The 27,935-nt window shown below is 42.2% G+C and overlaps 1 protein-coding gene across 1 annotated transcript in view; it reads right to left on the bottom strand.

Moving 5' to 3' along the window:
* Window positions 1-3,260: 3,260 nt before the first annotated feature.
* Window positions 3,261-27,935, bottom strand: part of LOC308040256 (amine oxidase [flavin-containing] A-like) — a gene marked incomplete at both ends in the record, with an annotated part of 39,966 nt that continues 15,291 nt past the window's right edge. Inside the window, 13 exons of the mRNA XM_080344161.1 lie at window positions 3,261-3,416; window positions 3,876-3,938; window positions 5,406-5,517; window positions 6,966-7,063; window positions 7,491-7,548; window positions 8,458-8,511; window positions 10,083-10,179; window positions 11,495-11,654; window positions 12,952-13,101; window positions 14,784-14,925; window positions 18,222-18,313; window positions 19,587-19,691; window positions 27,349-27,486. Coding sequence (XP_080200287.1) covers window positions 3,261-3,416; window positions 3,876-3,938; window positions 5,406-5,517; window positions 6,966-7,063; window positions 7,491-7,548; window positions 8,458-8,511; window positions 10,083-10,179; window positions 11,495-11,654; window positions 12,952-13,101; window positions 14,784-14,925; window positions 18,222-18,313; window positions 19,587-19,691; window positions 27,349-27,486 — 1,425 coding nt within the window. The remainder of the gene's footprint in view (window positions 3,417-3,875; window positions 3,939-5,405; window positions 5,518-6,965; window positions 7,064-7,490; window positions 7,549-8,457; window positions 8,512-10,082; window positions 10,180-11,494; window positions 11,655-12,951; window positions 13,102-14,783; window positions 14,926-18,221; window positions 18,314-19,586; window positions 19,692-27,348; window positions 27,487-27,935) is intronic.

Here is a 27,935-nt window from a genome sequence, read left to right as displayed (position 1 = left end):
GCTTCCTATTTCACTGCTAGTATGGAGGATTAGTCTGGTGTTTTTTTTTCTTCCTCTCTTTTCCCTCTGTTGCTTATTCTGCCAGTGGTTGCTCTGGTCTTTGCTTTATTTTCAAGAATCAACAGCAGCCTTTTCACCTAAGGCTTTCCCATTTCCCAGACATGTGAATGCAATTCACTTCCCACCCCGATGACGATGGACTTGGTGAGGACCTTGGCGTCTCCCATTTCACCCCAAGGGGATTGGACGAGATAATCTTTTGAGGTCCCTTCCAATCCCTAACATTCTGTGATTCTGTGATCTCTCATCTTTGCCAAGGGAGTGCAGGGCTCTTCCTCCACCAACTGGGGCACTGAGCACCCCTGCTCAGAAAAGGTCACCAAAGGCTTTCCCACCCTGTGGCCCGAGTGAGGACTCCACTCAATCCACAGCAGAAAAAAGGTATTTTCATGGTACTTCAGCCTCACGGTTTTAATAGCGGCAGCGGCTCTCTTGGAGAGTTGTCAGCAGTGATAAAGTCTGTCCCACTCTCTTTCAAAATTGGTTTAAGAAAGATGCCTGGCTGTTTAATATTTAAGCTGAATGTTTAATGTTTAAACAGGGAAATTGTTCTGATTGTCAGAAAGGACATTAAAGCAGGATGGAAACTGGTCTACAATCTCTGACAAATGCTGCCCTTTCCCTGAAGCAGCATGGTGCCTGGGAGCTGCAGGAGTTTCAGAAATGCCAGTTTTTATCAACCTTCATTTCATTTGCTGCTTACCACTCCCACAGCAGTGAGACGTGCTTTTTCACTGCAAAGTGGGGAACATTATTTAACAGTATGAGATTAGTTCAGCCAAATTGAACATACACTTCAAAATCCTAGCAAATTGCAATAGAAATCTGCATGGATAAGGTGAAAAGTGAAGCTGGACAGTATTGGCTCATGGGTGTATTCCAGGTTATTTGGGGTGCCTTTTGCACATGCACACAGAAGCTATGAAATTCAGATGTCAAGTTCTGAGTCAGCACAAAAACGAATGGCTGTAACTGCCACAAATACATGTATGGATGAGTATTTTTGAACGGCTATGGAAAGTGTTTTTCGAGCAGTGGAAATATCCCCCTGGGGGAGTGTGTAAACGGTGCAGAACTGTTTCATGCTACATAAGGCTTGTCAGGAGTGAGCCGGTGCCCCCTCTTCTGAGGCCTTGGGCAGACACCATGGCTGTGCCAGGCTGCGTGCACAGGGGTGCTCCTGAGCACAGGAATCCCTGCTCTGTAATGGCTGGAGCTGGGGAGAAAAATATTCTGCAGGGAGCCCTTGAGGCAAAGAGCAATTCACATTAGTCACTTTTCTGCCCCCTTAAAATATTACTAAGGCGGCTGCTAAACCACTCTGTCAAACGACCTGTCAAAAAATCCTTTAAAAAAGCATTTAATACTACAGTTTATTATGTTCAAAATCCAACATTGCTGCTTCCTACTGGGATTATTCACTCCTTTCCAGCGTGGGTGATTTCAAGTGCATGTGTAAGTTCAAGGTAAATGTGAAAGCTGAAAGTTTAGATAGTCTTCTTATAAATACTCTGTTCAGGCTTTTTTTTTTTCCCCCCAGAGAAACTGGTATCAGCCGGTTAATCCTCACACAGAATGGCTGCGAACAATGAGCAGAGTAGCTCAGGAGACATATACTGTCTGTACAACCTTTTCTGTGCAGCGCTAAGTGCTGGCAGTGGGAGCACCTCCTCATCTCTGATGACAAGGGGCTTCCTGAAGCTCCCCTTCCCTCTGGGAAGGGCTTCTGCTTTGGAGACCAGCAGCACCTAGGCTGACATTGATCTGCACTTATGGTGTCTACAAGGCTTTTGCACAAAAAAAGTGAGAGGACATATGAATGTGGTTGAAGCAAAGTCCAGGGGCAGAATTCTCTTGGGTAGGTAGGTATTTTTGTTGGCATATAGACGGATGATACTGAGCAGAACTGTTGCATGTCATGAACCTAGTGATTTAACACAGGTGCAGAGAAACACCACCTTCCACAAACTCAAGAAAACAACACAAGAAAGAATTTGAAGAAAAGTTTATAGAAGAGCTCCTCTTATCAAGGTTTCAGGAGTGTTGAAAGGCACATTTCACCCATGTTCAATGACAGTTGAGTTCATGGACACATACAACACTCACATTTCATGGCAAGAAGATTGCATATAATGATGGTACATTGTGAAACATATATTCCAGACTTCAGTTAAACACTAAAGTGGTTAATTCTAAGTGTGTCATGTACATAATAAGAGCAGAACAGACAGATGCATCCAATCACTGTAATTTACAAGGCAGTAATTCAAGCCCCAAATATATTTGTCCTTATTGCAGGAAGGCGGTACAGATTAGGAGCAAAAGGAGGGGCAGTGAATTGACCAGGAGCCAGGAAGCTGCTGCCACTCGGAAAATAACAGCCAGCACCTGCTGCAAGTCAGAGGGCTCTAACTTGGGTAAACTCATTTCATTCCATTTTAACAGCAAATGGCTGAGTTGGATTGGATGCTCTTGGGCCAGGAAGCAACCAAGAGCGGTGCTATGGCCGTGCCGCACCGACACAGGCGCCCTGCAGAACAGATAAGCGTGGCTGTTTGCTCAGTAGCGGGCAGAATAAAGTCCACTCATGCTTCCTCTCTCACTGTTTAGCAAGCTGCTTCGTACTAATTACCTCTTCTCAACAAGCTCATGGTTAAGTTTCACGTTGCGATGACTAATAATTAATCAAATGCATTTGAAAATTAATTTGGCAGTTCTACGTCTGATTGGCATGCTAATCTCTTCTGTGCAGCGGGGATGTTATGAGAATAACCTCAGATATTCTGAGCTGCTAACCGAGGTGAATACATAAGGGTATTTATTATCTCATGTGGTAAAAAAATAAAACAGTGAGTGGAAATGAATGCATTCTCCAAGGCCTCTGGCTCTTGGGAGAGGTGTGATCTGCATTTTGCCTTCCCCTGCTAGGAATACATTATCAATATTATCATGTCCAATCAAAACAAATGGACAAGGAAAATGTAAATTTGAAAAATTCCCTCACAGTTGATTTATTTCTGTTTCACTGCTAGCAACTGCAGTAGATTTGATTCATTAATTATGGTACTAAAAAGAAAAATCATGAGGAGAACAACTTTTGTCTTTCCAGATGTCTTTGCCGCTTCTCTCCAAAAATAACACCCATCTGGTAAAAGGGAAGAAGAGGGAGTATGCAGCTTCCACTGGACATGTGTTCCCCACTAATTTCGAACCAGTAGTCCCTTTTTATAGGCAAACAGCCCTGCAGCAGCCACAGAGGTGAAACACACGGTTGAGCTAAGCAGGCACAGCAGTCCTGGCACGGATGGCAGGTTCCTCTCCCAGAAGCTGGTGGTGAACGGTCGGGCTGGGACATCCTGCGAGAGAGAGGAGATGGTGCCACCACAGGGTCTCCTTCACCATCTGAGAGGGGACGTGGCAAACATTCTCTGCTAGGCTGGGAAAATCACACGTTTTTTCCGAGGTTCAGATCAGGTTGGGTGAAGGAAGGTCAGGGCTGTGAAATGCTTATTTTCTCTTGTCCACAGGACAGCAAAGGTGGAGTTACTTGTGACTGGAAGGAGGTTATACCTGGCTTAAAACCATGGCCTGGGACTGGGCAGAACTAGGTTAATTTCCTGCATTTTGCGCTCCTTCAGGTTTCAAGGTCATTGTCCCTGGCTCTTGGCCATCAACCCCTCAGACAGGGGTAACAATATTCCTCACATGATGAAAAAAATGCATACCATCAGCATGTGAGGCGACCAAAACCTTGCTGAAGGAAGGACAGCAGGGGTGCACGCCTGACCGGGTGAAAACGAGAAAGTCCAGCTTACCTTTGACTCTGGCTCTGGCATCCAAATGTCAGTTTTTGAGATCCTGCCCATACTGTGTAATATCTAAAAGAAAAAAAATATTTGTACCACATGAGAAAAAATTTAAACCCACACTGCTTTCAGTTTTGGAAAAGCAGAGCAAGTCTAAGCAAGATGACATTGATAAAAGGCATAACTATGACTAACTGAAAGTGCTTTGTATCAGAAAATGTATAATGATTTCTCCATTTATATCAGCAAAGAGAGAAGAAGGCGGCAGTTTTGGCAGTTTGTGTAAATATAGGACAGCAGGTGATCAAATGGCTATGTGGCCAACCTATGTTTTAAGGAAAAAAGGACAGTTTCACAGAGCCATTTGTAAAAAGTAGCACTTCACTCAGAAATCCATACAAACTATAGCTTCTCCAGATGTTTATTTTAATTCCTTACTGAGGACAAGTAAAAATTATTTTTCTCATGACAGTTTCAGAACAAGCGAGGTGAGGTTACCACCATGCACGCAGGACACACAGCCTGTTAGGAGGGGTGCTGCTTGAATCACAAACTAGCAAGAGGAGAGATACAATTCTGGGGTTTTCAAAACATACAATTATGAAGTTATCTCTTGGCTATTCAGGCCGTACAAAGCTCATAGAGATTTTTTCTTGAGAATAAACTGATTTTAACAGTCATGAAGGTTCTCAGGGGCAAACAAATGCCTCCAGAAGAAAGAGATGACCATCTTTCTACCTACTGCTCACAGGCGTGGAGAAAGAAATATTAGTTGACTTGATACAGAGCAAGCAATTAAGATTATAAGGTGGATATCATGTTCTGTCAAATGGAAGCAAAGGGTGATTTTCCCTTAAATAATGGCTCTATGGCTCTGCCATACAGCAGTCATAACTGTAACGTACACCCTTTAATGCCTTTTTTCCCCTCCCTCCAGACCATTGTAAAGGGATTTCACTGTGACTGGGAACCCAGCCCAACGCATGTCATTCTGAGGAGATTTAGACAGTATCAGAGCCTCCCATTACAAATTCATAAAGGCGAGCTAACGGTACTCTCATGTAAAAGGAGAAGTAGAGGGATAGATCAAAAATGAGAACAATGCTCAGATTTCCAGATTGCTGCACAGGAAATAGCTGCAAGCATTTGTAATGACTTAAATTACTTTTAAAGCATATAGTGATTAATTCGCTAGAGATTGTGGTATTATATCTAAGGGCAGCATCTGGTTGGAGGGTTTTTCCTCCAGACACGAGGTACATGGCACGAGCTTTGTTTTAAGTCTCCAGTGCAGCAACACACTGTGTAATGTTCTGATTCATGTGAGATTCTCAGCTTTGCTTCATTCAATAACAAACTAAGTAAAGTTTAAAAATAAAAATGGCCTTGGTTCACATTCTCTCCTGGGATTCTTCCCCAACAATTCTAGGAGTCTCCACACAGTTACAGGGCTTGATGTACAAAATCAGACTCTCCAAGCTGTACTCAATCCTTTTAACCTTTTAATAGAGATGTTGAAAGCAAACCAACAGTCTGTACCTCTCTGGCTGCTCTCTCTCCTGCCTGTACAGCCCCCTCCATGTATCCACTCCATTGGGTAGCTGTCTCCGTGCCAGCAAAGTAGATTCTGTCAATGGGCTGGCGAATGATCCTTCAAAACAAATGGAGAATGTCAGATGACAAGTAACAGGAAGGCAATGATCCTTCTAAAAGCAATTTATGAGCTTTGATGGAGCACTCAACTTCAGCTCTCCAGAATTCCTGCAGATCTGGGCTGGGGAACATGGTGCAATAAGCTGTCCCCACAGGACCACCTACTTGCTTCTGTACACAAAACTCAAGATCCGAGAGAGAGAAAATCTAAGACATAAATCAATGTGCCCAGTTTCTGTGCAAAATAATATGAGCCTTATTATAGCGTTGGGATAAGGGATAATCCCAACAGCCCTCAGAAATGCAGTGCAGCTGATAAGATTCATGTCTTCTGCATGGCAGCTTTGTTGTTTTCCTGCCATTACAATGGGATGTGAATGATGTTTTTGCAGTGATGGGTCACTAATACCAGCTTCTATTTGGAAGCTGGACACCCCTGGCTGCAAGTCCTGCCAAAAGGGGATGGCAGCTGAAGCTTTCAGGGCGTTGCATTCAGACCATAGGGTCATATAAACCAGCCCTTCAGCTGTGCAAAGCTGCACAAGCATTCCGGTCAACCCAGTCATAGGCCTTTTCCCATGGAAAGATGTTCTTGCTCTAAGGGCTCCCATCAAGCCGCAGATTAGGTTTCCCCTGTCTGCCTGATTCCAGTGTCCCTTGGTCAGAGGTCTCCCCATCATCACCCAAATATTCAGATAAATTACAGCAGCAGAGACCACACATGAGTTGACTTCTTCCCACATACATCTTGGCACAGAGGCTGCATGTAACTTTGCGATGGACATGCTAAGGAGCTCATGCTGTGATGTGCTACATGGTTTTTCTGCTCTTTGGCTATGGATACAAGATTTGTCTGGTTGTTCCTATTATGTGCTGAACTGTGCTTTCCACACGCTTTTCAGTGATATACGTAGTATTAATCAGTATTATCTAGCTTGTTCCTTTAGGGAAACAGCCGTTCTGCGCGGGGATGGCCTGGGAGGCTTTGTTGAGTGGGAGGAGAGAATGAGTTTTAATGTAAGAGTTTTGTGTCTTTCCCTTGTGGTGTGGCTTGATGGGCTTCACCAAAACCTGGTGCTCCACCTACACAGCCAGTGGAGGCTTCATCTGTCCAAGATATGTGCCCTCAAGGCCTTAAAAAACAGTAAAGGGAACTACTGTAAATACTACGTAGTGGTAAATTATGTAAGTAACCTACTGGGGAAAGGTTTCCTGTCTCTAGCAGGTCCCCTTGTGACTCTGTTTTATTTCCTTTAAAGTCACAAGAGAAACTCTGCTGTTACTAAAGCCAATAGCAAGATACTTGTTATCTGGGGAGTAGGGGAGCAGAAAGAGGATTGGAGTTCTTCCAATATACTACATACTCTGTAAGTTTGTTGCATAAGCTATAACATGATACATGAGCTACGAAATGTCAATTAGAAAGCAAATAGCTCTCTGGTTTACCTTCCATAAGAATACATTACGCCTGGTGGGAAGTGGGATGTGTAACAACCCCCTGAATATTGCTCCATGCTCCAGTTCTTTTCTTCATAATGCACAGGCTGTAAGTATTATCAAACAATAGAAAGTGAAATGGTGGCAGACAAACTGGAAATAAAAAACAAATTTCATTTGAAAAGGGAAAAACAGGCTAAGGATACCTGTCAAAGGAGTGCCATGTCATCTGGCTAATGCTATCCATCCACACAAAACAAATCTTTGCACTTTTACAGAAGCACTAGCCTCCCACGGGGAAATGACAGCACAAATAAAACCATGCACTGCTTTCTCTTTTCTTATAAGGAGTGAGACTGGCAGCTCTTTTCTTCTTGTACTACATGCTGCTGCCCTCCCCTTGGGAGTACAAATTGTATGGCACAACATGCAACTTTAGGTATGTTGTAGGTACCAGGAATTTTGGTTTCATCCTCTACAACAAAGGAGCAACATTATGTACAACAGAGGTGAAAACAGGCATTCATCTCTTACATGTAAAGCCTCTTCCATCCCCATTGCTCTGGCATATGCCTCACAGATCTTCTTCTTCCTATATGAAAATAAAATCAGAGTCAGAAAAAAAGAAAAAAAAGGTGGGAAAGGAACCTCTCAGCTATTGCTTTTCTTATAAAAAGATCACATTTATTGCAATACACTGGAAAGAAAGTTGGGTCTGGCTCTGTTTTCAAGTCCGATTTCAAGTTATTATTCTAACATACATATTTCAAATGCTTATGTGACATCCAAAATGGACCCAGGGAATGGGAAATGAAAGTTGATTTTGGCAATGAGCTCTGAAAAAATAAATCTTTGTAAAGTTATTTTGGGATTCAGAGCCAATTCATTCTCATGTTCACTGATGTAAGACCAGAAGAGAAGCAATATAAATCAATGAAATGCCTACAAATTTGCTGTAGCTGAGAACAAAATATGAGCTGGAGAATACACCTCACATTCCTAAGCAAGACTCCTCTTTCACTTGCATGTTTACCAAAAATCACATTTAGAAATCACATTTCACAGACTAGTGGGGAAACCATGCTGTTGTAAACACATAAATTTAAAAGTTTTATCACTCAGACTCAATGTGAAGGACACCCAAAACTACGCATGTTGGTGCTCCCTCTATCCCTTGGGTGAAGCATCATTCAGTGGGGATGTAGTCTGGGAACGTCTTCGCAAAAATCTCAGTTCACATAGAGACAGGGAGCTGATAAATCACAACATAGAGGAGTGGGTAGGACTTGGAAACACAGAAATATCCATAGCTGGATGGATATTAGTGTCTTTGGCCTGTTTATGCTAAAATCTCAATTTTTGTCTCAGTTTCCAGTATTAGTAGTTGCACTGAGTCTCTGTATACATGCATATACAGACATATCCACACACTTATTCCTGTGCGGAAGCATCTCAGAGAACTGACTTTTTTCTGAAATATTTACCGTTTCTGAACTCTTACCTCTCCTCCTTACTGAGATGAGCCAGTTTAACAGCTTTTCTTGTAAGGATGAAACTGAAAAGAAAAATACAGCATACAAACGTCATGCAATGTCAGCACCCCAGCTGGTTCACAAGCTATTGCTTGAAATGACTCTAAGAAAACACGGGCAAAGCACTTTACTGGTGCATAATGGGCTTGACATTTTTTCGTCGTACCTCGTCACTTAACAACTACAGGTCACATGGGTGAAAAGGCCAGTGCGGGGTGTCCTGGGGTGTTACTTAAAAGGGAAAACGCACATTCCCAGGGGCTCAGATGCAGGGGACTGCCTGGCAGCTATCAGATGAGAAAGCTGTGGATTTCAAGTGTGTTTTCAAAGCTGCCAGCATTGGCCTCATTTTGCTCCATGGGAATGAACTCTCCATCCTCACTGACTCGGGAGAGCAAAGTTATACCCAAAGTGGGCAGAAAGATGACAGTGTCCAGCAAACTAGCCTGCACTGCCTATCCTCTTATACCTAGGTCTTACCCAAAAGGCCTGAGACCCTGACTTTTCTTGAGCTTTTGAAGTCTTGCAGACAGCTGGCCGTATCTGCGCCATATCACTGCTCATGTCATTTGGTGTTAGTAAGTGATGGGAGCTTGCTGCTCGGACAAGCACCGCACAGCGTCATGGACCAGTCCTGTAAGAACTGGGATTAATACTTATTCAGATTGAAGGAAACAGATTTGGTGGTTAGCTCATCTGACCTTAGTGCTGATGCCTTAGTGCTGAAGTATATTCCTGTACTCTTTTAGAAAGCTGCATAAATCCACAAGGAGAAAATAGGAAACTGCCATATAGGGTTTGGAGAAGGCTTATTGCTCTCAGGTCACAGAAATTTTTATGCCCTGAACATGCTCATAAACATGCACAGTTCAGTAGAAGTGGCAAGCTTTCCTTACCAGATACTTCAGGAGTAGCTGTCTGACATTTATATCGGCCTTTTTTTGGCAGTGTCATTTCAGATTACAGTGGAAACATTTGTAAAGATTGTTTGTTTATACTGGCTTAACCTGTTTTAAATCTAGTCAATGCTGTTACATGTTTTCATATCTATTTGTACAAACTACAACTTTTTTAGATGGCAGTTTCTTCAGAATCCTGATTTTTTTCACTACACAGCTGCTGCTCTGCTCAACCACCAGCTGATGTTTGTTGTCATGCCTCAGCTCAACAGGGAGAGGAGGCAAATGAGGATTTATTCAGATAACTGCGTTTTCATTTTGGCCCAGGCACTAAATACAAGGCCCAACATGAGCTGAATACAGGCTCATAAAGCTAGGTAGGAAAGGGATTTATTTCTAAATCTACTCCACAGCAAAAAAACATTAAGTGAATGCTTAAAATTAACTACAGATGAATTCTGTAACTTCTCCCCAACTGTCTCCTTTGTATTGGGCTATTTGTAGCAGAAGCTTCACATAAAAGCTTATACAGGATATAGAGGCACAAGAGGTTTGTCAGAAGTGCTCTCCTCCATCTACGAAGTCTGCGGGAGCAGGCACCACTGATGTAACCTGGTCATTTCATCTCTTCCTCCTCCTGCTATTCTGTACAAAAAGAAATACACATCTGTAATTATGTGCTAGAAGCTCCTAACCCCATAATGGCAGGGAAAGATCCGTCAGGTTTTGTGTCATCTAGGGTTATTCCAATTGGAGACTCTTCATCCTCAATAACAAAGGAACCGCAATAACCTAAGGGACGAAAAGGAAACAAAATTATTGTCAGAAAAATTTGTTGAAGATCATAGTTTCTGATAGTAGTGAAGAAGTAAAATTATCCATAAAAGGAATTGTACAGTAATTCCTTCATCACCAATAATACCTACATGTTTGAATTATTTCTGGAACAGTCTCTCGCCTTTCTTCCCTCTGACTTTGGGAAATTTTGTACACAGAATTATAAAAGTCATATTAAAATTCCATTACTACTTAGCAAGGAATTTCTGTGGATTGTTGCAAGTCCCCTTGGCTTTCTATATGGGGGCCAATAAACATTAAAAATAAATGGATTTAGCAGGAGCTATGATAGTCCATTCCATGAGTAACTTTGTCTAAAACAACAGCAGTGACAAAACCTAGTGTAATTAGATCTGGTCACTGCAGGCTCACACTTACACATTGTATTGATTTTGCTGACAATAAGACTGTCAGGAATGGTGTCCCATAACAGTAATGCAGCAGAAACATGGGCTGTTTAAACTAGTATCACATGAGTACCTGGTTCAGATGAACAGGCAAAAAATCCCACATAGATAACAATGTATAAACCTGTCCAAGTTTCTTTCTAATCCCGGTGGCTGTTTTATGCCCTGAAACACGCAAAATGGTGTTCTTTTAATTAAGAAATATTCTCATCCAGTGCAACTCTCAGGATCATTACATAGGAAGTGGAAACTAATCTGTTCGTACAAATAGTTCTGGAAATGGTATCAGTTAAAGCTGAGAAACACATGATGTTGCAGCACATGGAAAAATATCTTGACTTAAACAAAAAGCTAACCTATTTTTTCCAGTCCTCTGAGACACTGAGTCTGTAGAACAGAGGATTAAAAAGAGAGGAAGGTCTTGCTTACATCTTAAGCTCTCCTTGTCATCTGCTGTAAATTCTCTTTGGCTGCCTTAACTCCGTCTCTGGCAGGGAGAAGCAGGGACCCGCTGCTGCAGGGTCACTGCTTCTGTGCATTGCAGCTTTCAGCAGCAAACACTTCCCAAGGAAATCTCACTTGTTCTCTCAGTTGGCCATCCTCAGCTTGCAACAATGAGGTTCAGGATCCTATTTGGGTCTGGACTCATCTTTTGGGCAAGGCGTGCACTCAAGCTTGGAGGAAAAGCTCTCCTTTCTAAGGAGCTTTACCTTTCACTTCTGTGTGTGTTTGGTTTTGGGGTTTTGCACATTTAACGACTCCCCCCCCCCCCCGCTCAGCTTTGGATTTATCCTCTGACAGGCGGCAGAGCTTCAAAATTCGCATAGCATGAAGTTCCCAAGTCCTTCACTTTCCCCACATACCCTTCCTCTCCCAGAAGGCTTCCCTGTAGTACATCATGCATTTTATGACACACCCCATAGGCAAACGCTGAATTAACTGGTTTCTTTTTGGTGGCAGTTCTGGCTTGTAATGAATCTTTGTCATCAGGATTGGTGGGATAGCACTGATCACATACTTGCACTGAAATGTAAAACACAGTCAGTACAGACAATGTTTTGCCTCCCATTGAGCTCACCCTACAGAACACATTTGAAATACACTCTTATTAGTTGTTAACAGCTTCCCCACAGCTGACTTTGCTACCCGGCTTTTGCACACAGACATTTCCAGATGACCAAAATAATTCTACCATTTCAGAAAAAAAAAAAAAAAAAAAGCTAGGAAAAACATATTTTGTGGTTAGAGCATTCTTGATAGTTTTCTGGACACTACAGAATCAGAATTGAAACTTGGCTGGAGATAAGTGAGGAAATGGGACAAAATAGATCTTACGGCATAGGTAAAACTGCCTTTTATCATTCCCAGGAAAATATGACCCACAGCTGTCCAAATTATAAGGTTTAAAAAAAAATAAAATCACTTTTGTGTATGTTTATGGGACACTACTTCAGGACAAGCAACACTGATGGTGATTTCAGCTTTCCTGAACATGCTCCATCCTTCTCGCAGGTCCCGTGTCTGACTGGTGGGATAAAGAACATTCTGCTTTGGGTCACAGGGGGACCTTGTATCACAACAAACACTGCTGCTCTCAGGCATTCTAATGCTCGTGGGGCCACTGAGTGCAGGAAGCTCATCTCCCCCAGCTTGGCTGCCACTCAGCCAGAGTGGAGGGAGAAGCCAGTGGTTTAACCCCAGGGTTTAAAGATCCCTGGAGGAGGGAGTCCTCTCTCCAGGACATCCTTAGACCAGCTTCTCGGCCAAACAACCCCTTCTCTTTCTGCTGGCTTTCTCTAAATATCCTCCAAACACCGCCACCAGTGAGATGAGGGTCCTGCATAAAGCCCCATGGCAGGCTGGGCTCTGTGAGCAGAAGGGAGCTGCCACCCGTGGGAGCCACTGCGGGTAATCATGTACTGATGGAGCATTTCACAGCACGACTGCACAGAGGCAAAATCTCACTAAAGGCATTTAAAATGTCTTTTTTGTTGTTCTGCAAACCACAAACTTAGACACGAACACAAATGTTATTTTTCTTTTCTTCGAAATGGTCTCAATGCAGAATTAAAATCTAAAAATATACAATCACAGAAAAAGTTGAGGTAGAAAAGGCAGAGTAATGGCAGAAAAAAACCTAGCAGAACACCTCGAAGAGACCCAGTCATAAATAAACCGTAAAGCATGTTTCACAGAGTGTCAGCATAGTCTGAGAAATAAACACACACAAATGGGTACTTCCTGATTACATCTGGCTAAGAGCTACAGCAGATATATCCCCCACTAAATGCGTACTCTACTTTTATTCTGATCAAATTACCTCATATAACTCATGGTTTAGAGTCTCCACAATGACATTATCACCTGTCTGATCAATACGGACCACAGGTCTCTCCAGTTTAACGCTGCCTTTGAGGCGTTGCATTATTTTCTCTGATATCTGACCAGAACCCCCTTTAAACTTCCTCTCCTAAAAAACAAACAGAAAAGAAACACAAACAAAAAATCACCAGCATTAATCACAGTGACATTGAATATGACTTCTGCTCATAATAAAGAAACTCCAGGCCAAATCTGCAAATTCTAAGGGTGAGTAAAGAGGTTCAGACTTTCAGAAGAGTGAAGGCATAAACCTGAGCATCAGTGGGGATTGCTGCGTAAACCACTTTTGCAATGGCTTCCTCAATCATCTGGCTTAAAGCCTCTTGAAACCTAGAGAACAAATAAAGATAATGCATGTATTCTAGCTAGTATAAATATAACACTTCATTAAAAAGTGGTTTTGAGTATTTTATCCATCACTGTGCTACCCTCATGTGTGACAAAGACACTGACTTGCATCTCTACAGCAAAAGCCTGCACCAGCCCAGACGCAAGACAGGTCTGTAACTGGGTCTGGCCTCAAGTGCAGCAGGTAATGAGCTTTATCTGTCCCTGGGAGGACACAAAGACATTGCTGTCTGGAAAAAAGCACAATCTGTGACACATAGTTCCTTGCAATGTCTGTGCAGAGGCTCAGAGGAAGCACTAACTCTCTTTTATCTACCAGCCACCAGTGTTATATCAAGCAGCTCAATTTTACATATAAGATGCAGGTACTGGCATGGAGGAAAGGATCCACAGAGTTTTGTGCTGAAAGACTGAAATGGCTGTCTGAAGAATCTTGGGATTCTTCAGAATCTTGGGATCTTAATTAATCTTCGGATTGATTTCATTTTTAATTCTTCCTGCAGTGTCAGTTGCTGACAAGGGACAGTAAATGTGGCTGAGAGGCTCCTGAGGAGGAAAGCTCTTGGGTCCTTCTCCTACCTCAGGGCAGCATTAGCTCTACTTACATCCTTCCTGACACATAGTTGCCTGTTCTTACCCCAAAGGACAGATGTTGATGGAGACTTCGCATCTCTCCAGGCAACCTCTCTTAATGTCTCCCTATCCTGGTACACTTGGAAGAGTGTAGTAGTGTCTTCACTTTGGTTGTGGTAGCTTAAGTCTGAAATGCTGTGTATGCTTTCTGAGGCTGTGTTAACTGAGGTAGGAGGCTAGTAAAGGGTGCCGACATACCACATCCAAATTACTTTGACAGCCCCCTCTCCCCTTTTCTGAAAATTCATCCAGAATAATCACATGAAAAGCATGATGTTCTGCAGGCAACCACGCACCTGCCATGACCAAGGCGAGAAACAGCCTCAAGTAACTCATAAAACATGCTGTCATGTAAGCTGTCCAAAGAAATAAGGGCCTTTTGATATCTACTTCCAACTCTACTTATTAGAGGCTCCAACACCAAAAAAACATATTTCACTCTGAAGTACACTTGCTTTCAACTCTTGAAAACATTCAAATGTGCTAAGTAACCCACAGAAAACACACTGGCAAAAAAGCGAAAAAACAGCAACAAAAGGGCTGTGTTGAAGTGAATGCGGAAAAAAAAAAATGATTAAATTGTCCCAATTTATCCCAAAGCCTAGCCAATAAAATTCTTCAATGTACAGAGTCAGCCAAGAGGGCTGTTCCACCCTGTGAAAACATGATTGTCTCTGGTGTCACATGGACTTGGTGTTTCATCCTCTTTCATTAATTGCAGAGCTTTGACAGGTACAACCTTTCACTTGCTCCTTATGGTTTCAAGAAAGGAGGAAGAACATTTTGTACCTGGCCCCCATTGGTGACAGAGAAAATCCTGGATGTGCCCCCACACTGCCTCACGTACCACAGGAACCAGAGAGCGGAGACTTCATGAGGCTCAGACGTGACGTTGACATTCACGAAGAAGGTGGCAAATTCTTTAGCAGCTCTGCACGAGACACAGGAGCAGAAATAGTCAGTGAGTAAATGTGACTTCCTGACTGCTTTCAGGATTTTCTTTGTTAGTCTTGACAAGGGTTGCTTTCCCGAAGTCAGAAAAGCCAAGATGATTTGTAAGTGTCTCATTTTTCAGTCTGTAGAGAGACTGTTTCAATGGCTTTATATCAGCACCTCCCTCCCAAAACATTTACCCATTTGGTTTGAAATCCCACTGATTTCACCTTAGTCATTTGTTTAAACAGTTTCCCAGCTGCTATTCCTTTCATCAGAACAAATATTTTTCTCAACAGGAGAATGCATTTAGTAACCAGTTAGTGATACTCCTCTGCACTTCTCCTCCAATGGGAAGCTCATTGGACGCATCATTTCCAAGGTCTGATGGGCACCAAGGAACTCAACTAGCCACGCAGCCAAGACATTCCCTGTCTCCCATGTAACACTGCTGCCTAGATCTTTTGTGAAACCAAGAATCACACATGGTAAACAACGCAGAGAAACCAAATTGGCAATCATTGGCACAAATATAAGGAGAGGGTCAGCTGCCTACCACAATTAGTCCTCTGAACATAAACAGAATTACAGCAGCAGGAAATGAGGACCTGGTTATTTACATTTATTTCATTTGTGCCTACAGACTGCTAAGAGAATTGAGATTATTTTGCAAAGAAGGTGAAAGTTCTTTGACTTGGATGAGGTTCCATAAAACAGCAGGAATTTATAATCGTCTGCTAAAGGAAGCAACTGTGCAAGTTATCTGGGTCAAAATATGTAACTTATAAAGTTTTATAACCTCATTTCCCTGGGTATGAAGTCCCGCCACCTCTATTTCATTAGCCAGGATATGAAAACATCCTGCATGCAAGAATCCTCTGCCACAGTCCTGGAAGCACCAAGACACTGAACAGTTGTAGCACGTTCAGACCTGACAAATCTGAAGAGAGTCTCCAGGATCAGCAGGTGCTGATCTCTGACACATGACGAACAAATCTTCTTTTATAATCTTGACCCAAGTCATACAAAAAATGTACAAGAGCTTTTCTGTTTAGGGCAGTACAGTTTTTAACTATGTGTGTGTGAAAGTCTAGGTTGGCTTAAAGCTCTAAAATGGCTTTTTACTGAGCTTTTGTGTGTGTTTCAACTGAGCACATCCATTAAAACTGGAGTGCCACAAAACCACTGGCAGTAGAAGCAGTCTTGCAGAGAAGTGTGTTACAGGAGAGATCGCTATAAACCCAGTTCCGCTTATACTCCACTGGCTTCCTGACTAAAAGGAACAGTAAAAACTAGAAGAGGAACAGCCAGTGCACTTGTAACAGAAAGGGTAGTTCAAAGTAACTGAGTTTGGAGGCAAATGGCTCATAAAATTAATTGTAAAGAAAACTGCAATGCCACAGAGAGCCAGAGAAAGGCCAAATGGCTGTACCTTGTTTCACATGGAGCTGGAGCAAGATTGAAGCCAGCAAAATAAATTTAAAATTGAAAGCTTTGGTCAGGAAGCTGCAGACACAGCGCTAAACCCCAGTCAGAATGAAAGGGCAATTAGAGCACAGCCACACAAATAAAAGGTGCTGACTACGAGGGAGGAGAGCGCTACAATATTCTGCACAAGGGCCGGCCCAGCAAGCAGGGACACAAGAGCTCATATGAGCACACTTCTCTTTGCCTTTTAAAGATAATTAATTGAAAAAGGAAAGGCAGAAAAAGAGTATTTTCACTTGTTATCATCTCATATTTAACATTGTTCCTTTTTTTTATTCATACAATGTGGTGCCTCATAGACATATAAAACACATCACCTGTTTTCTAGGTGATACACCACCTTGGGCCATCTTCCTATCAGCTAGGGTTGATGCTCTATTGGACCTGTTACTCACAAACAAGACCTGTCAGATGATGGAGAGGTGAGGGCAGCCTTGGCTGCAGTGACCATGAGACTGTGGAGTTCAGGATCCTGAGAGGAGTAAGATAAACAGCAGAATTGCAACCTTGCATTTTAGAAGACCAGATTTTATACCCTCCTTAAGGACTTGCTTGGCAGGTTTCTGTGGGAAATTACCCTGTAGGACAAAGAGGCCCAGAAGAACTGGCTGGCATTCAAGGACAGCCCTTGGGAGGTGCAGTGCACTGCAACGGGAAGAGTTGAGCAAGTGCAGCGACAGGCTTGCTGGGATGAATACAGAGCTCCTGATCGGGCTCAGGCACAAACCAGCCAGGGAGGTGAAAGGCAACACAAAAGGTTACTTGGGCTGCCTGCTTTCCCTCCGAGGGTTTTGGAGGCCCAGCAGGCAATGCTGCTGAAACAAGGAGCAGCACTTGAACTTCTCCACAGTTTCCAGAGCAAAATGCTGCGCACTGCCCACTCCTCGGGTCTCTCCATGCCACCATCCACTGAGTGAATGTTGAGAAGCAGCTGCCCTCTGGCAGGGGCTGCTGCTCTTGGTGTGTCAGCAGCAACAGCATGCTCCATAGAATCACAGAATATAATCACAGAATCATTTCGGTTGGATGAGACCCTCAAGATCACTGAGTCCAACCATTAACCTAACACTGGCACTAAACCATGTCTCTAAGAACCTCATCTATACATCTTTTAAACACCTCCAGGGATGGCGACTCAACCACTTCCATGGGCAGTCTGTGCCAATGCTTGACAGCCATTTTGGTGAAGAAATTTTTCCTAATATCCAATCTAAACCTTCCCTGGTACAAATTGGGGCCATTGCATCTTGTCCTATCCATGATACAGGTGATGCAACTCATGCAGTACAGACAGACTCATATGATAACTGCACTGGAGAGGACACAGACAAGAGTCAGAGGACATCACTCCTCAGCTCCTAGCCTACTGTGTGGCTGGGGAAGCCCCCTCACTTCCTCCTGCCTCCATTTCTGTGCCTGCAAGTGACCTTCATTGATACCTACAAAGCGGAGTTTATTTACATGTTGCTCTTCCTAAAGACAAAGGCATGCGTTCTCCAACTGAGGGAAATTAATGCATGGTGAGATGAGCACATGCTGTCACTCTGGAGTACATGGGCCTGCTGAGGCAACCCCCAGGGTTCTGCAGTGCCTTTAATCCCCCCTGCTAGCCAGCCCAAGCTCTGTATACCACACCGTACTCCAAAGGTCATCACCTGCTGCCTGACAACAGCTCATCACAAAGACCAGACTCATCTCAAACACCTCCTGCCCTCTCACTGCCTTTACTCAGCTGTACCCCAGAATTTGCCAGGGAGCCACTATAATTCCACAGCTGGATTTCAAAGTGAATATAGAGTTATGTACTTGGTCCAGCAAATCTTATTTATCAGCTCTTCCATGGTCATTTTGTCCCATTCTTCAGCATGTGGAGCATCCCATGGTGCATCGAGGGGAATCTGGAGACAGAAGCAAAATATTCAATAAATTATTCAGTACTACATCATTGCCTGGTCAATACTAGTTAGTTGCCCAGAAATAATTGATATGTTAGCTACGAGTTGCTTTTGTCCCCTGCACAAGACTGTAAATTTGGAACAAATTCACTAAATGGAATAATTTCTATTCACACCCGAGTAATGAATTGTACCATGGCCACCAAATAAGGCTTTGTCTGATCAATGAACTATATCCTTATGCTGGGACTCATCTGGCCTTTAGCTGTCCAGATGTGAGGTGTCTGTTCTAATGTAGTTGTCTTGGTGTCCTCCAACAGTTGAGGGAAAAAGTCTCCAGTCAGTTCCAAGATGGGTATCGGAAGGTCCCTATGACTTTCTGTTAACTACAGAGGGAGCAAAAATATCTAGATACTATAAAACATTTTTTAGACAGTTAAATTCATAATAATAAACCATTGCATGTAAATACCATGACATGAGGACACTATCAGGCATTTGAATCTTTAAGAAATATGTATTATTTGACAAAAAAAGTGTAGTATCATGCACAAATTTGGTTCTGTAAAACCATATAAACTCAATGAACTTCGCAGGAATATAGTTAGTTATGATTGAAGGGTATTGTAAAGTAGGGTCCCTAGTCTGTAGCCAAATTATAAGGCAACTGATAAATATCTGAAAGAGAGCATGATGCTCCAGGGGCTACTTTTTGCACATAGGAAGATCTGCAGTTGTCCTGCTTGAACTTTGAAGGTACTTATTGTTTAAGAATTTTAGAAATAAAATTACTATGAAGCCAAACTGGAGCCCAACTTAGGCAGCTACAAAAAATATTCATCCTTACTCAAAAAGACTGTCACAGGGGAAGGGGAAAAACCCTTCTCAACTCATGGAATGGTTTGCCCTGGCATAAGAAAACACATACACTGAGGTTAAACTTCATTTTTTTCAGATATCTTAGATGCCTCCAGGTCTTTTTGTATCCGCTCATAGAATCATAGAATAGTTTGCGTTAGAAGGGACCATTAAAGGTCATCTAGTCCAACCCCTTCTTGGTAAGGAAGACCTGTTATTCCTGATAGTTCCCATGCAACATAGATATATTTCCTGGTGGATTTATATAAAAATATATATATATGTATGTATGTATGTATATATGTATATATATTAAAGAAGTAATAAAAAAGCCTAGCAGAAACAAATCAAAACAAAACCAGATTTACTCATAGTGACAAGAGCATTGTAGGTAACATATGCAATTTTCACAGCCTACCTCTTCTCCCAGCTTGTCCATGGTCCTCCACAAGTTATTGAAATCCAGATAAACTAAGGGATTCCATGTTGAAGGGGAAATACCTGTGAAATAGCGTGACTTTCCCTAAAATACACATAAGAACATAAGCAACTGAAACACAATAAAGCATACCTTCATTACTCAAGAACAAAAAATTCTCAGTCATCTCATGATTGACCTTTTGCCTCAAAAGATCTAGTGGTTCGGGGTTTTTTTCCCCTTTTTTTTTTTTTCTCTGCATATGCATGTAAGCAACGAAATGCATGAAGCTAAGTGTGAGTGCCAAAAAACAGTTGGGCTGACAATAAAAAGGGCAATAAGATTTTTTTTTTATTCTGAGGGGATAAGGAGGGGTACATTTGTTCTGAGGAGGCTGTCAAATTTTGGGCTAAGGAGATTCACGCAATGGCCAAGGAGGTAATATTGCTTGTTCCTAAGCATTCTTCATTATATTCTTCATTATTACATATTAATGAATCTAATGTTTGCCTGCCTGCTGAAATGTGCATCCTAAAATTGCATGGGTCTAAAATTTAATGCATTTTAAACTTTTAAAATTGCCAAAAGGAAAGTTTTGGGCTGTAGGATGAAAAACTTCATACACTTGCAAAATGGTATCAGTACTTACAGTGTGTATGACACATAGCTGCAACACGAATACAGACCATTTCAGATAATCCTGTGATATAATGATAAGTGAAACAATCTAACAGCAGCTGGCTCTTTGTGATAACTTTAATCTGAAAGAGAGTTGGAAGGTCACGAAATACTTTCTCTTATTAAATTGCTTTGAATGTTACCCCATGCAAGCCAATGGTAAATTTCTCCTCAGACGCCTTTAAGGTTTGCTCTTTCAGGTGTGTCAAAAGTTGGCATGAGGTCATATGGCAGGAAGCAGCGAATATGCTGGACCACGGCAGGTAGGAGCTGTGGTGCTAAGCTGTGTGCAATGTGCTTTTCAGGGCAATGTATACTGTGCCAGCCCACTGCACCTGGCAGGGGGGAGTCACAGACCAAGCGATAGGCTGCAGTGCTGTAGATGTGTGAGATGGTGACTCGGGGACAGGGGGACACAAAGGAGAAGCTAAATGCTCCTTCCCCACAGGTGGTGAGAGAGAATTTTTTGGTCTTCCTCACCGATAATTGTATATGTGCATGCAAATACAAATTTTCTGATATTCTTCAGAACATTTTTCTGCAAAGATCATAATGAAAATAAAAGGTGCAGGGTGAAACTCTGAGACCATATGGAGCTTTCAGATTTGGCAAAAGCAGTAAAATAGCTAAACTCTGACATTTTGTTAAACTTTCATCATCCCCAGGCCAGGTACAATGGAGGAGAGAAGAGTACAGGGATAAATCTTGCTATGGCAAACACTGCTTGCTCCCTCACTCCCCAGAGGATGGCTGCAGTGGTGCCCCAGCTCTGGTGTCCATTTAGGCCCATGGCCCGCTCTGTGCTCTACCTCCTCACCATCTTCAGTGGAGGCGACAGCAAACCTACTCTCCTGTTCAGTCTGGACACAGTAACCTTTGCTCTGGGCCCAGTGAGGCACAAGGTTGCGACCTCAGCACTTAGTTCAGCTTGAGATTCAAGTGCTTAAAGTTTGTGGTTTGTTTGTTTGTTTTTTAATTTCCAACAAATGTTGAGTTTTCAAATCACCAGGATGAGTATGGAGGTCGTCGATTACCTCCAGATTTCTGATTATATAATCTTGTGTACCACGTACTATATTTTCTCTCTTTTATGCCCATTTCTTTATGGTTTAGAGAGCCTTCTCCAGGTGCACGTGTGGATGCAAAACACACTTCTTCCGTGGCAAGAACAGAGAAAGTGCTCCTATGAACTACCAGCAAGGGAATCCTCCGTGACACTGCCTCTTTCTTTTCCTTGAACACAATTTCCCACTGCCAGTTTGGAGCACTGTGTGTTCAGCCACAGAAAAGAGGACCAAAAAACACATGCAAAGAGATATACTGCATGCTACAGCTTTTACTTTTATAAACCAACACTGTATCAAACAAGGAAACCCTGATACAAAGCAGTAATATATTGCCAATCATTATCTTTTTATTGCACATGTTGCTGTTTCAAAAAGATCATAAAATATTGCTCTTTCAAAGTTCATTAACTGCTAGACTTTTTACTCTGATTGGGAATGCAGGTGCCATCATTGTGTCTCCCTTGTCGTACTTCAACACCAACAATCCTGCCCTTAAGCAGAGATAAGATGCAATGCTGTCGGGCCACCCAACAACAGGTGAAAATAAGTTATTACTGCAGTTCTGTCATGTTGATATTGCAAGGGGACCAAGGGAAAAGATATAACCCCACTGTTCAGGAATAGCAGCAAAAACTTCCCAAAGTTTTCCACTGTTTGGTGAGAGCTCTTTCATACAGCTTTTTGATAGTGACTTTGCTTGTACCGAGTGGTATAACTTGCAAACACCTCTCCTATCATAGGCTTAATTAAAAAACCCCCAAACACTTCTTTAAAGAGAAAGTAAAAACAGTAACTTCTTCTAAGGCTCTCTCCTCTTGTTTTCAGCCAAACTCATTCCTTATACTGCTGGAAACAACAGCCAAAGAAAAGTTGCAGTACCTCTGTGATAAGGTTTGAGCCAAACAGCTTTTCCAGCTCCCAGCATTAACTCTACTGCGTTCAACAGCTACAGGCTGAGAAACTCCCAGCGCAACAAGTAGTGAACTGAAACTGACCAACTAAGCATTGGGCAATTGGTGAGAGACCTTGCCCATTGCCTGGCTACCTAAAATCTTCCTCCAACTTTTCCACCTCTATACTAACTGTAGGCCACCAGGACCACAAACTGCTGAGAAATGATCAAGAAATCTTACAACCTCAGCCACTAGTATGACATGTATCACGCTGGATATTCACTTCTCTGCTATTTTAAATAAGAACTAGCCTTTCATTACTGATTTGAAAATATTATCCCCGCATCTTGGGTCAATAGAGAAATAGAAATGGGACCATCAGAGAGCACAAGCCAACCAACCTTAGCCACATCAGTTTTACAACTCACAAGTATTTCCACAGGGAATAAATCTAGCCCAAATGACCTGGGGCTGGTAAGTTATTCATGTGTTTTTAATATTGTCTCCCTACTAAGCAGAGGAGCTCTGGCAGCATGTTTCACAGAGGAGCTAACTGTAGGCAGGCCAAGTCTTGCAATATTGCATTTTTAAACAAGTTTATACTGTTCTGGATATATTATTCTGAGAACTACTGTTTTCTTAACCGAACGGCAAATAACCCACTGGCTTTGCTCCCATGCTAACACAAGGCTGCTTGACTGACCCACAGAGTTTATCTAACTTTTTTTTCATTTCCTGGTTGTCAAACGCTTTGCTGCAGACCTCAGATTTGAGTCCTGCTGCCTGCTTGAATTAGTTACCCCACATCAATCCAAAGGAAACAATATCCCCAAGCACTGTAGTTCAGTGGTTGGAAAGAAGGCAGGAGACAGAGACATGCTCTACAAGGTCTGTCTTTTCCCTGATCAGGGCTATGCTGTGGCTTATAGCCATAACTATAGGAATTAAGCCCAAACTGTCGCAGCTGTGACACCACCCTCAGTTTCAATTTGTGCAAGAGGAGTAGACAATTCTCCCAGCCTTCCTGCCTGCTGTGCTGAGGACAAGCAACACATCAGGATGCACGGGAGGAGCATCCCTCAAGCTCCAGAGTAGGGATTACATTGCCCTTGGGCTGGGCACAGGACACACAGTGAGAGCAGCTGCTCCCTGCAGTGTGAGCACTCAAATGGGTATCCTTCACTGCCCAGGACCTTCCCAAACAGGTCCAGCCTCGAGAGCATTGCAGTGCTTTGGACTGCCTGTGATTCCTATGTTTGAACTGCACATTTGTGGAGATCTGCACAGGCTTAGTCACAGACTTCCCTGATGCACCCTAATCTCTTAATCTTAAACCTAAAGAACGGAAAGAAAAGACTAGATGGCCAATGTGAAGCATTGCACAGAAATGCTCATCTTTCGTCAAGTGTTATCTTACTCTGAAAATCATAAGCAAACAAAGAAGGAAAATTGGTCCTTATTTACGAATCTAATGTATACTGAAGCTGGGTGTTGCTGATAGATATGAGAGGACTGCAGTTATATGAGACAGTTAATATCACACCAAGACCCTCATGCCTTTACTTTCTAGGGTCTTCTACTAAAGAGAAGCTGAAAATAAAGCACAGCATGACCATCAAGGACCTCTGTAAAAATAAAAAGCTACCTGGCTCTTCTGGGCAGGAAGAACTCCAGCACATCTGCCTTTTCTTAGTTCTAAAGCATTCTTGGTGAATGTCCTGGTTTTGTTAAAAACAAGTTTCTCTTTTAGTGAACTTCCCTGTCAGCTAAAGCCTTCTTACTAGCTGCTTTCCTGAAAGCTAGATAAATGTTTTGGAAGACATAGCAATGGTATGCAAGGTCGCTGGACTGATAAGGATGGATGTACATCCTGCGAGAGGGGCAACGAGAAGTAGTCAACTGAAACTGACCAATTAAGTATTCCATCCCATTCATGTGATACTTCATATAAAAGTGGGAGATCACGAGGATCTCGTCCCTTTTCCTTATGGCTGACATTAGGAGAGGACCTTGCAAGTCGTCCCTGTGAACTGAGGCCTAGTGACAGACTGAATCCAGTTCCGGTTGGCTGCATAGTCCAGTCCAGGACTTCGGGTGCTGGCCATACATCTGCCAGAGCAGTTGCCGGGACTTTCAAGATTGGTTTTGTATATTTTGTATTATTTTCTCTATTTTTACTAGTAGCATTACTAAAACATTTTTAATTTTTCCGGCTCTCTTCTCTCAGTCCTTCTTTCCCTCCTGATCGCCTGTCCTCAGTGGGAAGAGGGGAGAGGGAGGGCGTAGAGAGGGAGGGGGGGCTAACAATACATCTGTCACGGTTTTATTGTCACCCCGCAATCAAAACCTTGACAGTGAATTACAGGACAGTAGCCGTGGAGCAATTTGGCTGGAAAGAAAGTCTGGGGCTTGTAACAAAATGTACAGTTTGAAGTTACAGATTTACGATAACAGGATACAAACAGATTCCTGATTGACATCAAAGCAGTCCACATTACCATGCTAACTGACGTGAAAGAATGAGCAAGCAAAAAAAAAAAAAAGATAAACAATAGTTACATATTTGGATTTTTCAAATAAACTGTAACTATAAAGAAAACCTGCCCACATGAAACAATTCGCAGTACATGGAATTTTTCCACACGCATATGGGAAAAATTCTTTTCAGAGCAAAGAAATTCATGAAATCCCTTCAGGGATTTCCACTTTCCCTTGGCTGCTTCCGCTGCTAGGATAAGCCATTTCTCCACTTTGACCTAACTCAATCCAAGCAGTAATCTGACAGTCTTCAAAAACAGCTAAACTGAATCAATTAGTATGGTAAACAAGAGATCAAAAATCTCTTAATCTGAGGATGGTGGAGATTATATACAGTCGAATGTTTGTCACAACAAAATCTAAAGCCATGTTTAGTCATTCCTCAAAACACTCTCACTTTTGAGAAAACTGCACAGCATTGCAGATTTTGGGGAAATGCTGTTGAGAAGAGACCTTCTTGTCTGGCCCCAGGTACATGATCCCCAGCAGACATCAACTGACAGAAATAGCAGATGAACAGGCAGGGAGAAAAGTTTTAGTGATACTTTTCAAACCTGAAAGGCAGCAGCTTCCCAATGGCTGACAGCATATTAGCCCAAGAGGCTGAACACATCCATCTTTCAGATTAATATTTGATTTCTGAGGCAATGATCCTTTAATATCAAATCACCTCCTTGTTAACACGTTTTCTGTCATCTAGGAAGTACCACAGGTGTCTGGGTTCCTGGAGCATTTTTTATGAATATGAGGGGTGCATCTATAGCCAGGAGAGCACAAATCCCTCCCTGGCCAACTCACCATCACAGCATGGTATCAGTGTGCCAGAGGGTAGGTAAAATGTGCAAGACCTAAGGGCCCTGAGCACTCATCAGCCCAGCCAAAAGCCAGGACTGCACAGATGGTTTTCAATAGGCTCGTAGAAGTGGGAGGCAAGAGAGGGTTCAACAACAGATCCCTAAAAAAAAGGGCATCTGTGCATGCTGGGAGACCTTAAAGACCCTTTGCTGTCACTCTGTTGCAATGACTACATCTCCTTGGGAACACTGGTTAGTTCAGCAGAACCATGGTGTCAATTCTAGAATTGATCCACAGCTTGTGATCCAGCTGAATAGCTTGTAATGCTGGCCCTTGCTTAGAAACATGCTTCCACTTCAAAGAAGACTTACAAAATCACATGGTCATTAGTAAGAACATGTATAATATAATGTGGGACAAAAAAATGCTGCAGCTTCAGTGTCAAAATGGTTTAAGGGCTTAAATTACTGTAACCCATTAGAGCCTTTTTTTTAACATACAGAAGATAAGTGCCTTTTACAATGCTAAGAGATCCATGTCTGAGCTTAAATTAAACAGAGTGGCCCAAACATTTAGCTGGTACAAATGAGCCTAGCCCACTTGCTGTAGAATTACACCAACTTTTACTTCAGGTGGTGTAAAATAACATTTTGAGCACTATGCAGTGGCTACGCAATTATTTAAGATGTGACTATCTTAAGTGCATGGCATGAATCTGCCCAATAAAGAGAGGTTACAGAACCAGATGATAAAACTTTGCAGTATGAATGCAATGCTCTAATCTTAGGAAGAAAAAGTGAGAACAAAAATTGAATCACTTAAGGATCCATCATGTGGTGTTACATCAACTTTGACTCATAGAGCCTTCAAGCCTTGTTCTGCCAGAGTCTGGTCAGTACTAAAATTAAAGGATATTTAAAAAAAAAAAAAAAAAGTGATGGTCTTTGGAAAGTAAAGTGGTTTGTGAGTTATGGAGATAGATGCTTGTACCTAATACCGATGGATCTTTGGCCTCTCTCCATCCATCTCCCTCTGCACTGGTTTGGGCAGCAGGTCCTGACTAGGACCTGAGCAAAATTTTGGTGAGCTAAAGAACTAAGACAAGGGCTCCTCTGAAGACAGGTTTCATTCTAGATCACTTCAGCCACACCAGTACACACTTCAGAGTGGTTACCTGAGCCCCCACTGCCCTGCATCTCAAATGTGAAGCTTGCAGCCAGCCTTGGGAGGTGCCTGTTCTATCCATTAGCTAGAGAGAGAATCTCAATGAGTCTCAGATGAGATGTCCAACTTCCAGACATTCACTTGTAAGCAAGATGAGTTCCATGCTACAGGACTGGGAGGGATCTTCTATGAATCTAGTTACATGAATGAAGCAAATATGTTGTACTTCTCCCAGGCTAGTCCCATAATACTGTTGTCTAGTATCCTCATTCAGCAGTATCCAATGATATTTTTGTTTTCCTTATTTAAATATAGCTTTTATTTCAGAGCAATTATTTTCCAAATTTCAGGAAAAAATTATTTAAAGGATATGTTCAAAGACAACCAGGCATCAAATGTATCCCAAATTTTTTAAGTGCTGTGAGTCCAATTTTCTGAACACTTTTCAAAAGAAAATAAGAACCATCAATCCCACTTCCAAGTTAAAATAGAATAACAACACTTCAAGCAGGTCCTTACTGGATTACTGAAAGCGAGTTTTAAATGAAACCTTCTTAATGACTGTCAGTGACTTCCAAAGCTCAGTCATAACTTTAGGTATCACAAAATGAAAGACGCAATACCTACCTCCTTATAATGGATCATATGGCCCTTGACATTGACTTTATAGGTCTCAATACCCAGCTCTTTTGCCAATCGGAGAATCCGGTTTTGGGTAGGTCCCACATACGATCCACCAACATCTACGTAGTTGACTTGATTGTTCTGTCAAAAGAAAGAATACAGGAATCAGAAAGTGGGAAGCTCCTCAGTATAAACATCTAGAAGTAGAAAGTATTACTGCATACTGGCTGGCACTGCAACCATATGCACAGGAGAAAAGGTGTACTGACTGACTTGTTATAAAAGTAGGCAGTATAGAGCTCTGTAATCACAGACACAGAGATCACAGTGTCTTCACTCTATAATGCACATATGTGCAATTGGATTTAATTCATTTAAATTTCACTAGTTTTCAGCATTGGTTTTTTAGTCTCACAAAAGACATGAGAATATGAAGAAATATTCAACCAAATCAATGCTTTGGTTAAGTCTAACCCTACTTTTTCAGCATTCATGTTACTCTTCTTGTCATTGCAAAAGATTTCTCAAGTTGAAACCATCTCCTGCACCAAGGCTTGTTTTCTCTCTGTAGATATCTACTTCGGCTTAAT

The sequence above is a fragment of the Nesoenas mayeri genome (assembly GCF_963082525.1).
Source record: "Nesoenas mayeri genome assembly, chromosome: 1".
NCBI classification, from domain to species: Eukaryota; Metazoa; Chordata; class Aves; order Columbiformes; family Columbidae; genus Nesoenas; species Nesoenas mayeri.
The sequence above is the reverse complement of the archived record's forward strand: the minus strand, read 5'-3'. Positions and strand labels throughout refer to the sequence as shown.